Source organism: Lepidochelys kempii, chromosome 6 (genome assembly GCF_965140265.1).
Source record: "Lepidochelys kempii isolate rLepKem1 chromosome 6, rLepKem1.hap2, whole genome shotgun sequence".
NCBI classification, from domain to species: Eukaryota; Metazoa; Chordata; order Testudines; family Cheloniidae; genus Lepidochelys; species Lepidochelys kempii.
The window spans coordinates 16,928,343-16,940,675 of record NC_133261.1 but is presented as its reverse complement, the minus strand read 5'-3'; the positions used below and the strand labels follow the sequence as shown (position 1 = coordinate 16,940,675).

At 53.5% G+C, this 12,333-nt stretch overlaps 1 protein-coding gene across 1 annotated transcript in view; it reads right to left on the bottom strand.

The window, feature by feature from the left end:
- Positions 1-277: 277 nt before the first annotated feature.
- MYRF (myelin regulatory factor) overlaps positions 278-12,333 on the bottom strand; it is a 105,959-nt gene continuing 93,903 nt past the window's right edge. The window contains exons 23-28 of the mRNA XM_073346947.1: positions 11,174-11,467; positions 8,308-8,395; positions 7,580-7,654; positions 6,093-6,195; positions 5,028-5,102; positions 278-4,526 (exon numbers count right to left, since the gene is read on the bottom strand). Coding sequence (XP_073203048.1) covers positions 4,440-4,526; positions 5,028-5,102; positions 6,093-6,195; positions 7,580-7,654; positions 8,308-8,395; positions 11,174-11,467 — 722 coding nt within the window. The 3' untranslated portion in view covers positions 278-4,439. The remainder of the gene's footprint in view (positions 4,527-5,027; positions 5,103-6,092; positions 6,196-7,579; positions 7,655-8,307; positions 8,396-11,173; positions 11,468-12,333) is intronic.

The following is a 12,333-nucleotide window of genomic DNA, read 5'->3' as shown; positions in this document are numbered from 1 at the left end:
ATCCTAGTATCTGTCAGCGCTGGAGTATAAACGGAATGCTCCATTTTATACCTATCCTTAAGTACAGTTTAAAATGCAGTCCACAGCCATGAGCATGGACAGAGCTTGGAATTTGATTTGCCCACACCTGAGCATCTTAAGTAACTGATGCCATCTGGAAGAAACCCATGGTGTTTGTGGTATCAGGGCCCAGTTGTGTGAAAGGGACAATTTGTAAACAACTGCATTAAGAAACACAATTTTTCCACTGGTGGAGGAAAGCAGCCAGGAGCCATACTTGGATACAAAGCTGTATTTATATATTTATTTATATAGGTATATTTACCTCCAGCATAAAACAAAGTCTAGATAAGCCAAACAAAAAAGTGGGGGAGTCCTGAGAACCAGCACCCCTAAAACTCAGCAAAATATAAATACAAATCAGAAAGAAAGGAGGGAAGCAGTGCTTAGCCCCCCCAGAGCAAATAAAAACCAATAACCATTAATATCTGCTCAGAATGCAACTCTACAAACTTGCTGACAATATACAGTGATCAAAGCTGTGACAGCAACATTTAAACCAAACAAATTAGTGCTTTATTTTTCCTTAATCCTCGCAGTGGTGCCGCAGTCTTTATTTACAGGCTTTAAGCTTTAGAAGTAGAGCAAAAGAGATGTGAATTTGCTTTTGAAACAAACTCTCTCCCAAACAGGCAAACTTTAGAAAGTGGCCCCATGTTCACACTTGTCATCCTTCTTTCCAGCTAAGAGTGTCTAGAGAGATGAAGCTTCAGTTTCCAGATGCAGAGAGAAAGGGGAGCTCCCTGCCTTGATGAGGCTGGAAACACTGGCTCAGAGCTCTCTCCGTCTCACACAGGGAAAAGCCTAACTTAACTCTTCCTGCTACTATTTTGGGAAGGGGATGGGGAGAAAACCTCTTTAATTACAGGGGAGTAGAGTGGAGACCTCCTTAGGAGGCTGACTCTAAGCAACACAGTTGGCCACTGGCCAGTTGTTTCCATGAGCTCTGGTGCCATCATGTGGCCATTTCACTCCTTAACAATTACCACCCTACTGTGAAACTCTGGTTCCTGTCTTGGAGAGGTACCCTATGGTTTGGATGATCTCTCTGTGTGTAGTTTGTGGAGTACTTTGGGATGAAAAGCACTATAAAAAGTTTTTCTGAGAGTACAGGCTGAGTTTAATCCTCCTGTATCTTGTAAATATCTAAGGTATTAACTAATCACTGCCATCTTGCTTTAAAATAGTTGTACATGTAGGAAAGGCCTCTGGATTTGAATTATTCCCTTCCTTTTTGGAAAGGAGGTGAACTCACTACAGAGAAACTAACCAGCCATCATCTTCAAGGTCCACAGGAGGTGTTGTGCCTGTGTGTTGGCAGGAAAAGGAGATAGGCGTTACTGCAGACGTTAAGGACTGCGGCTGTGGGCAGAAGCAGTGACCCTGACCCTATGCTTAAGCATCATGGAGCTACCTGAAATGCTATAGACCTTACTTAGGGCTACAACCCGCCACCCACCATTATAAATCTCTGGTGACTGCACCCAGTGCGTTGCATCCTCTGGAGTGTTGTGAAAGGCATCTGGGAAGACCCACAGCTGCCACTTCTGAGAACACCAGTGGGTTGGGGGGAGGTGGGGGGCAGATTTATATGGTGGTGGTTGCGGGCAGACAGTGAGGAATTCAGCCTGGGGAAAGGCCAGCGCTCCTAAATTAAAGCACAGGCAGTAAGTTCAGCTCTATTAAAAACACAAGAGGAAAACTTTGAGTGGCCCTGATAAGCACTACCCCTCCTGTGAGTGGTCCCAGCAAAATCTGTGAGCGTGCTTACTGACTAGAGTTTGGAAGATTGGGGCCAGCGATTGCTATCTGGAGGACAACAGCTGCCACTAAAGGAATCTCCCAGCGTAAAGACCAAGCAAAGTTCAGGGCAAATGCGGGGCGGGGGAAGTAAGGTAAAAAGTGTACTTTGCAAAGAGCGGCCGTGGAGGATTTCGTGTCAATTGCTGGCAGGAATGCAGTCCTATGGAGACTGGAATTGTGGCTGCTTCACACTCAGGGACCACAGGGCCATCAGCCTTCTGTCCTTCCCTACTAGTTGCCTAGTGTAGCACAGAAAACGTGCCCCTCCCTACGCTCTCACTCACCGGGCATTCAATACTCGTTCTCTGCAGCCAGTGTGCCATAGGAGCTAGATTGCTAACACAGCTAAGTGTGCTCCGCCAACAGGCACAGAATGGGAACTGAAGAGCTGGTCTGAAACCACACCTTCAAATAAAGGTCCCGATCCTTAGAGGAACCAAATCTCTAGCTCCCATAGAAGTCACCAAGAGTTGCAGGCATTTGGCCTGGTGTGGGGGGGCAGTCACAGAGACAATTGGGAGTTATGTTTGCTATGTATCACCCCCAAAATAAAACACAGATAAGCAAAAGCCCCCAAAGGCTGCATAGGAGCCATCTATATTTGACTAAAAAAGCATTCCTTACTGCTTTGCTGGGGGCAACGGTAATTACAGCTGGGACATGAATAGATCCTGCTCTGCTGTCTAAAGACAGCCACTGAAGTCTGGGATTCAGTGATTGTTGTATTTGTCTCCACTACCAGCAAGAAAAGAGAGTCGGCAGAGTCCCTGCCATACCATGGTCGGGCCCTGCCACAGCTACCCAGCCCCAGTTTGGTAAAGCTGCCTACACCAGGTGACGGCACTTTGCAAAGGGAAAAGCACGGACGCCTCTGGAGCCAGCTTTGTGCTTTGGTTCAGCATTGCAGAGTGGAGTTTCCTCCCCTGCCCCTCCCTTTCTCCAGAGGCTGCTGCCACTTTCTTACAGAACTGGGTCACAGGGTTATCCTGGCACAGATTCAGACTGCAGGAATGCAGAAGTTTCCCTCCCCGGTCAGTGAAAAGTGCTGGGGTGGGAGAAAGACACACATACAAGAGCTGCCAAAGTCTGACAGGTCCTAGCTCCCCCGGCACCAGTATAGCTGCCAGGCTGGGCCTCTGCACTCGCCCCCTTTGGTTTCCTATGTAAGACACAAATAGATCAGTAAGGACAGAATTAAGAGGTCTGTTTTTACACTGCTTTAAAAAAATCAGTAGTTTAGCAAGTTAAAACCTTGTAACAGTAAAATACCCATAATACACTCACCAGCTTACCAGGGGGCAATGGGAGCCAGGCCTTGAGTCACCTGCCCCCTCCCCTCCTAGGGGAAATCGGTAGGGGGCCACCTTGCCTGGCAGAGACCTGTTGGGACCAGAGCTGCATTCACCAGTAGGTGCAGTGAAACCAGTTACCTGAGTCTCCACGTCCATTCTGCAGAGCAGTCCGTGCTGGTGGCCTCCCTTTGGCACCCCTGAGCAGAGGCAGGCAGGGTGAACCTGGGCTTCAGGGATGTTCTCTGGGGCTGGCCCTGGGACCAGCCAGCTCTAGCTACTCTAGAGTAACAGGGACAGTCCCCACCCCAACCACAGAAATATGGGGTACAGCAACAAACACCTGCAAACTGGGCCCTTAGATAGAGGTATTTGGGGGATGACTCTGCTCCCAAGGTGCCTCTTCTCCCCACTTCCTGGGGGGGGGGGAAGGAATCAAGGGCAAGCCCTTGCCAACAGGCTGGCATAGGCTGACTAGTGGTTTTGTGGGGTTCTTAAGTTCATCTGTTCAGGCCTGGTCTCCATGGAGTGTAGGAAACAGGGCAGGGAGGAAAGGGACCAAGGAGAACCCTGTTGCTTCTGCAGCCCCCTCTTGGCAGGGTTTCTCTCTGGCTGTCCGTGTGGAGCATCCCAATGTCACCAGGAATCCTATGGAGCAGGGATGCAGGAAAATAGCCAGTGGCTGACCAGAAGGAACAGCAACTCCAGTGTATGACTTCCAGTATGTCCAGGGGGAGCCCTCCTTTAGGATGGAATTCCAGTGTTTCAGCATTGACAAGAGCTCCAGTCTTGGAAGATAAATTCCAGTGTTGCAGAGAGCTGCTGCATTGCCATAGGAACCGATAGGCCTCTCAGGCTGTTGTTCCCAGCCAGACCATAGCCCCACCTCTAGAGGTTGGGACAAGCCTGTCCACACATGATCCAGTGTAACACTTTCAAATCCAGTGTAGCAGAGGGAGGGAGAAGGGTGCCAGTATCCCCAGAAGGGAAGGAGATGGACAGAGTTGCTCAGGGCATCCCAGGATTGTGAACTATGTTGTTTGGTTGGCATGTCCAGTAGATCCCTGGGGCTGGTTGTGTTGCTCCTGGCAGAGGTCCTATATTCCTTATGGAGCACTTCAGTGTCTATATTATCCCCAGGACAGAACCAAAGTAGCTCAAAGCCCCAAGGGGAAGGCGGGAGCAGAAGGGGGCTTGGAGGTTTTCAGAGGAAGGCATGTGACAGTCTGATATGTTTCACCAGTCCCCTTCCTCTCTCCCAGCAAAGGGCACTGGTGCTGCCGGGACTCACTCACAGAGCCAGTAAAACTGGAAATAATAGTCAGTGAAGAGGTGTCCCATGTGCTCCGGGGTGGTACTACAGTGGGCTTGGCCCTGCGGGAGGGAGAGAGGGCTGTCAAGAGAAACCTCCTCAGAAGGAGCAAGATTCAGTTGCTATCCCACTTATGCACTGGGGAAGTGGAGGATTCGCCAGCTAGATTTGCATATGGCCCCCATCACCTCCCAAGTGTTTAAAAACAACAACAATCTCAGCCTGTAGGAGTAAAGAGCTCCAGTTTTGCATTTCCCCTGCCCACACCCAGCCCTGCACTGCGTGACGTGGAAAGTCCTGGCCACTCACCCCAACTAACTTCCCTTCCCCCACAATCTGCTCCGCTGTATACAAGGGGAACCCAGTCACGATTTACACATGCATCCCTGCCCTGAGGGGGGCACAAGGCTCTGGAATTCTCACACGCCCCCTCCCTCCTGGCAAGATCCAGAGCCCCATGCCTGTAGGGGGTTCAGTGCAGGGGCTGCCCCACTGATCTTGGTCCCCTCTCTCCTCAGCTCTGCCCTGGATGGTGCAGAGGGCATAGCCGGTTCCATACTCACAGGCTGGGCTACTCGGAAGTGGTAGGTGAACTCCCGGAAAGACAGCATCACCATGGGCCAACGCTGTGTCATTTCCTGGGGGAGAAGAAGATACAACCAGTGGGGTGAGACAGAGTGAACCCATTACTACACTACAAAGGTAATTTTCCCTCTGTTGATATTCACCCCTTCTTGTCAACTGTTAAGAATAGGCCACTTCCACCTTAACTGAATTGGCCTAATTAGCACTGACCCCCCCACTTGATAAGGCAATTTCCATCTTTTCATTATATATATAAAATGAAAAGATTATATATTATATATATAATGAAAAGATGGAAATATATATACTGCTTACTGTATTTTTCACTCCATGAATCTGATGATGTGGGTTTTAGCCCACAAAAGCTTATGCCCAAATAAATTTGTTAGTCTCGAAGGTGCCACAAGGACTTCTTGTTGTTTTAACTGGAGTCCAGTGAATGAAGGAGACTCAGGCTGCACGTCCTTTGAGAGATGGACCAATGGACCCCTCCACAGAGGCAGCCACCTCAATCCTGTCAGCGACCTCGTGGAGACCAGCACAGCTTTTTGGGGGAGAACCCTGAAGAAAAGCTCAGTGAGTCTAGAACTTCTAGATCCACAGGCAGAGAATCCACAGGAGCTAAGGGAGTCAGAGATTAGTTCCTCCTTCCCTCTGGGAGCAGCTCTGCACCGACACTGAGGCTCTCCGCCCTACCCGGGCTGTTTCCTAACACTCCCGGAGGTCACACAAGAGGGAGGCAGCCCCGAGGCCAGGGGTGGTGGATTCAGATTCACGAAGCAGTAGTTCTAGTAACCACAGTGTCAGTAACTCGTGTGTCAGCCAACTGGGTCTCTCCCTTTCTCAGACCCAGACTACACCACGCCCTGTTTGCTCAACATGAAGACAAAGGCTGCCAGGTTTGTCCCTAGCACCCCGTGTTGCTTCTCAGGAAGCCAGGCAGCTTGGGGTGCCAGGGACCTTTACGACAAACCGTGGGGGACCTCAAGGACGGTCTGGCTGCCCAAGCGGTGCCTGTCCTTTGCGGGATTCTGTGTCCCTACCTGGGTGTCTGTGGTATTGGTGGAGCTGTCCACGCTCACTGTGTTCTGACATGGGTCACTGGACTGGAGGCCACAAAGGTAGATGGACACAGCAGAGGAGGTGCTGGAGAGAGAGGTGAGAGTTCTGCCTGGCACCTGGAAAGCAGACTGGCCACTCCGACTGAACCCCAGCAGCTTCACACCTCAGCCAGTTACCCCGTCACCGCCTCCTGCCCCCTGCATCGCACCCACTACTCACAGTCACCCCCAGAGCCTGCTCCTCCCCCTCATGCCCCTGCCACCCCACTGTTCCCCCCCATGCCCCTCCCTCCCCCCCAGAGCCCACTCTTCCCACCCCACCGTTCCCCCTCGTCCCTCCCACTCCACCGTTCCCTCCAGAGCCTGCTCCTCCCCCTCACGCCCCTCCCATCCCACTGGTCCCCCCAGAGCCCGCTCCTCCCCCTCACGCCCCTCCCATCTCACCGGTCCCCCCAGAGCCCGCTCCTCCCCACCCCACCATTCCCTCACCAGAGCCCGCTCCTCCCCCACGCCCCTCTCACCCCACCGTTCTCCCAGAGCTCAATCCTCCCCCTCATGCTCCTGCCACCCCACCATTCCCCCAGAGCCCGCCCCCCCATCCCACTGGTCCCTCCAGAGCCCGCTCCTCCCCATCGCGCCTCTCCCTTCCCACCGATCACCCCAGAACCCACTCCTCCCCTTCGCACCCCTCCGGTCCTCCCAGAGCCCGTTCCTCCCCCTCACACTCCTCCCTGTCCAGCGGTCCCCCCAGAGCCCCCTCCTCCCCCTCATGCCCCTCCCTTCCCACCAGTCCCCCAGAGCCCACTGCTATCCTTTGCGCCCCAGAATTTTTTACACCCCTGAGTGATGTAGTTCAACCGAACTAGTTTCCTAGTATAGACCAGGCCTGAGAGAGACACGGAACTTGAATACTGGTGGTCACTACAAGTTGGCTGGGCGCTGGCCTACCCAGAATGGACGTTGCTTTAACCTTCATTCCTCTGTGCTAACCTAAGGCCTTCCTATGCCGCGTTCCCACTGACTAATAAACCCAGCTGTTCTGACAACACCGTTTGGTGTCACCGCTCATGCTGGGTGAGGTGCATTAATCCCTGAAGGGTGGACAGGTCTCTGCCAGGAGTCTGTCTGCATGGGACTCGCTGAACAGAGCTCACGGTGTGACGCAGGAGTGCGGAAAGCCCAGAGGTTCAGGCTGAGGACACGGTGACACCATGTGGCTTGCCCTGGAGGAAAAGCGAGACCCCTCGGGGGTCTGGCCCACTGAGAGGTTCCTCCTAGAGGCTGCTCCAAAGCTGGGGCACAGCACCAATCCTGTGGATCCGTGACACCTTCCCACTCTGTATTTATTGTTACCCTCGGAATCCCTTTGAGTCCCCTTCCACTCAGTGTCATCCTGATAAACCCCTCACACGCCTGCCACTGTAACCCTGGCTCTTGGATGCCAGCGGCAGACAAGTGTTTTCACTCACTTCATCTCCAAGGTCAGGTTGGTGTTCACTGCTGTGGATGGGCTGATGGGGATGCGGTAAGTGATGTTTCCTCTCCTGCAGACACAGACAGAGAATTCGATACCTTGAACAGAACCTTCTGTGGGACGGGCGCTGGGTTCCCTGCCCAAGCAGGCAGCACCCCAGCAAGGCTCTTTGGCTTTTCGGGGGGCAGCACAAGACGGAACTTGGGTAATTTGGCTCAAGGGATCGTTAACGTGAGACGCATCCATTCATCGCCAGCACACGGGTTCTAACCCAGCCCGTCAGGGCTGGCTGGGCAGAGGATCCAGGAGTGGAGATGGAATCTCTCACCTCTAGAGCATCAACTCCATACATGGCCCTATGTTGGCAGTGGCCCAGAGTCATTAGATGACTGGGAGCATGTGTGAAATGGGCTGGTGGTTGTCTCAGTCCAGTTCCTACTGAGTCAGGTGAACATATTACAAACATCCCTGCAGAGACAGTAACAGGCTTCCCTGCTGGCACTCCAGCAGAGAGGTCAAGGACTGACTGCAGGATGGAGACTGAGTGCCCCTCCCTGCCAGAGGCGGCCTATGCAGGCTGTGGCAGGCTAGCGGGACAGCATGGGGGAAGCCAGAATTGCTGTCCATGCCCTATGGGTAACCAGAGGGCTTCAGGCTCCAGGAGCTGTCAATCTGGCACTCACTCAGCATCCAGGGGGAGGCCGGGCCCTACCTCTCACTCACCTGCATGCGTCCCTGGCTGCACAGTAGTGGGGAGTGATGGCCATGTCATTCTCCACAATCCGGATGGAGCGGAGCGAAGTGTCCGGTCCTGCAGAGAGAAGAGAGGGTACTGAGAAGGGGAAAAGTGGCCAGAACTCCTGGGCGTGGAGAGTCAGAGTAGCTGGAACTGGCAGGGACTTCTGGGGTCCCTGAGGCTATCCCTTCCCCCAAAGCCCATCAGCAGAGGAGTCACAGTTTTCTGCAGGCTCCCCGCTAATCGCCGGGCTAGTTCTCCCCTGGGCAGGGTAAGTCCACTGCCCACTAGGTCTCCCTGGCAGACAGCACTTCCTGCTGCTCAGCCTTAGGGATTAGGCCAAGGCTTTCTAACAACGGCTTCCCTCCTCCAATAAGTGGCCTGGTTTTCAGAGGTGCTGCGTACTTGCAGACTCCAGGGACTGCAATGGCAGTTGGGGTGCTCGACCCCCCGGTAATAAGCTCACTCGCTTTGGGTGCCTAGATGTGTATTTCGGTGCTTAACTTCAGAGGTGGGGAAGGGAACTCTTGCTGACTCAGACTGGGGTTTCAGAGCAGTTTAAGGGACTTAGAGGTGCCCAACTCCCTTAGGTCCCTCTCTCCCCTTCCTTGGCCAGCTGGGACATGGAGGTGACTGTTAGCGCTAGACACATGCAGTTCTCCTAGCCTCACCATCACTGCACCCTTCAGCCAGGGAGTTCACTGCCCCCTTTCCGTGTGTTTGCGCTGGGTCACCTGGTTGGGTTTCTAACCCAGATAAGGCAGCGTTACAGCTGGGCCCAGGTAGCACCAATCCCCACTTTATACAGCTTCACCACCGCCACTGCTTGGGGGAGGGCCACACCCAGCACGGGACACTACTGCAGAGATAAGAGGGTCTCTCTGTCTCCGCAGACAGCTCTGGGAGTGGCCATTCCTTGGGCTCTGGCACCATCATGTGGCTAAATCCACGTCTTCTCTCTGCAGCATTTCTCTCTCTCGCCCATTTATTTCCTTTAGTTTGGTTTGGCAGAGAGCAAGCTGGGGGCAAAGAGTTTGTGTGGGAGCCACACAGCCATGGGCAACTGGGAGCATGGGGCTAGGGTCTGGGCGACATCCCTCTGTGACCCAGGGAGCTGGCAGAGGGCACAAGGGGAGCATAGGGTTTTAGAGGGATCCTCTGGGTTGACTATTTGCATTATATCTCACCGAAGGGTGGCATGTGAGGTCTCTATCGAGATCCAGTAGCCTACTGGTCGTCAATCAGTGTGAAATGTATGTGTGGGTAATAATTAAAGAGTCACGTATTTATAGTAAAAACTATGTTCTTAAGGTCTTGGAGTTAAGGTCAGTCACCAGGTGGCGACATACCTCAAAGATGTTCCTTTCAGGCTGGAGGTAACAGACGCCTAGGCTCTCTCCCTGTCTGGCCATTTGTGTGTTGTGGGCTCACACTGTGTGCCTGGTTGCACACTGAGCCAGGTGCTAATAAAGAGATGTAAAGTCTACAAGAAAGGAAATCTACCAGATGAAATGGCTTTCAGTGGGGGTGTCTGCTGATGAACAAAGACAAAGGATGGGACTGGTATATCTTGGGGGGCAAAGAAACATACAGGATCTCTCACCTAGGAGGCCAGCTGACAGTGTATTTGTCTCATGAAAGGAGGATACACAACCAGCCTGGCTTTAAAATTCAGCAAGGATTTTGGGTGAGCAATATTCTACAAGACATGAGAGTACCTTGTGAATTATTCTAGGCTCTTGAATGCATGTTATGATTTTGTTTTATATGTAGCCATTTGTTTCCAATGCTTCCACTTGCTACTACTTGAATCTTTCTGCTTTGGTAAATAAACTTATACTTGACTTCACTTCAAACATATCCAAGTGCTGTGAATTGAGCAGAGTGGTGATCTGAGCTGGAACTGGTAAGCTGGGCCATACGGCTTCTTTGGAAGCAGCAAATCTGTGAACACTGCCAGTGGGCCAAGGGCTGGACACTCCAGGGAGACGCTCAGAGGGCTCAGGGGTTGGAGCATTCCTATCGCTAATCTGTGGAGGGACAGCAGGGCCTAGAAGGCTGATAGGGCAGTGCTTGTGTTGCCCATGGGATTGGGGAGCTGACCCTCGGCAGGCACAGATGAGGCTCCCTCACACTAAGGGCAGGTGATGGCAAGGTGCCTCACAACTCTTGGCACCTCTGGGAAGCGTCACACCCCAAAGCGCGAAGAGGCTGTGAGTGCTCAAGCCAAGAAGATGGAGAACTCCACACTCAACGGCCCTGCTGGCTAGGCTGCTAGCCCCGGCCTTTCCAGAAAGCCTCACCCCCAGGGCTGCAAAGACCCCTCATTCCCAAAGCGCTTTACAAGCATCGGGCAAAACTCAGCTCCGCTGACGTAAGTAGCGCCTCAGCTCTGGTGGTGCCCTGGTGAGGCGGACAACGCAGCAGGGAAGAACAGATCGGTCGCAAATTGCCGGGGGGGATATCAACTAGACTGCACACAGGGCCACCCCGACAGATGCACCACAGCGACGCTGCAGGGATGTAATGGGGCATTATGTCACAGTCTGGGTGCTAAGGGGATAGATTTCTCTTGTCTATGAGATCCCCGGGGCAGTGTGCCGGCACGGCCACTGTGTGTGGTGGGGGGAATGAGAGGGTTATGGGACTGGCCGCATATGGGGGAAGATGGGAGTCCGTGTTTGGCTGCAGTGTGAGGGAGGGGGGCACAGGCTGGGGTCCAGGTATGGCCGCAGTGTGTGCGTGGGGCGGGGGTCAGGTTACAGAGGGGCTGAAGGACATTTCAGGTGTGTAATGCTGCTGTTTGGATCTAGCCGACCAGACTGCTGGGAGAGGGGGAGGGGGCCCACTTACCGTCCTGGCTGGTGCCCACCGTGTCGGGCTGCTGGCTGGCAGGCTGGGTGATGCTGCGCCGCTGCCGGGTCTGCCCCAGCGGGAAGCTGTTTCGTGACAGTGAGAGGTTGGAGATGTATTTGGATTTGCTCTGAATGTGGGTGAAGGGGGAGGAGGGGCTGGCGTTGGGGCTGCCAAAGCCCTGCGACCGCTCTGGGGTCTTTGGCCACTTGGCATGAGAGGTCACCTTCCCCGTCACGCCCCTTGATTTAGCTTTGCTACTCATCCCCAGCAGGAGGGAGGTGTGGATCTGGTCTGGGGAGGAAGGGAAAAGAGGGATCAGAGTCAGAGAGGGAAGAGACAGAGACCAAGCAGAAGCACCAGCAGGTCATCTCTGAGGAAGGCAGCAGCTTGTTACAGGAGGCAGACGGAGAGCACCCGTCTTCTGTTCATCTGTACCACCGCTCCTCTCGCCACCCCATTTATACCCCTTTCTCCAGATAACCCGACCCCATCCCATCTGTGCCCGGAGTGAAACTCCAGAGCCACTGACGGAAAGGAGAGCCGATGAGAGTTTGGGATCTGCTGAGGGAAGGGAGGGCAGGGGAAGCCTCTGGCAAGCAGAGGCCAGATTCCCCAGGCGGGAGCTAAGCTCTGCCATCGGGGCGGGTGCAGCATGGGTTAATGAACAACACTATTGCCCAGAGATCTCTGCTGCTGGGGCTGCTGTGGGATCTGTAGTGGCCATCTCAGGTGCCATTCGTGCTGTGATACCAGACAAGGCAGAAGGGAGCAAGCCAGCTTCTAGAACCATTGCCCATATAGCTACCGTATGGGCCGATCATAGCTGGATGACGGCCTAGCAAGTCTGAACTTATAACGGCACAGACCCAGGAGCTGTAACAGACGGGGCGAGCGCTCAGTCTCTGTGACAGCTGCGGCTAGCACGGCTGGTGGGGAAACACACACACTGCTCCATTTTGGGGGGACCTGGCCAGAAGGAATGAGGCTGGAGCTCAGGGCACAGACTCTCTCTAAATCCTCCCACAACACCATGGAGAGACTTCAGGTAGCATCTGGGCTATACGTCCCAGGCAGAGCGTGTGTTGCCCCGGAGAGGTTTCAACCACAGAGGGTGATTTACAGCGTGTGCATGAACATTAGTGTGTGAGACCCATCAC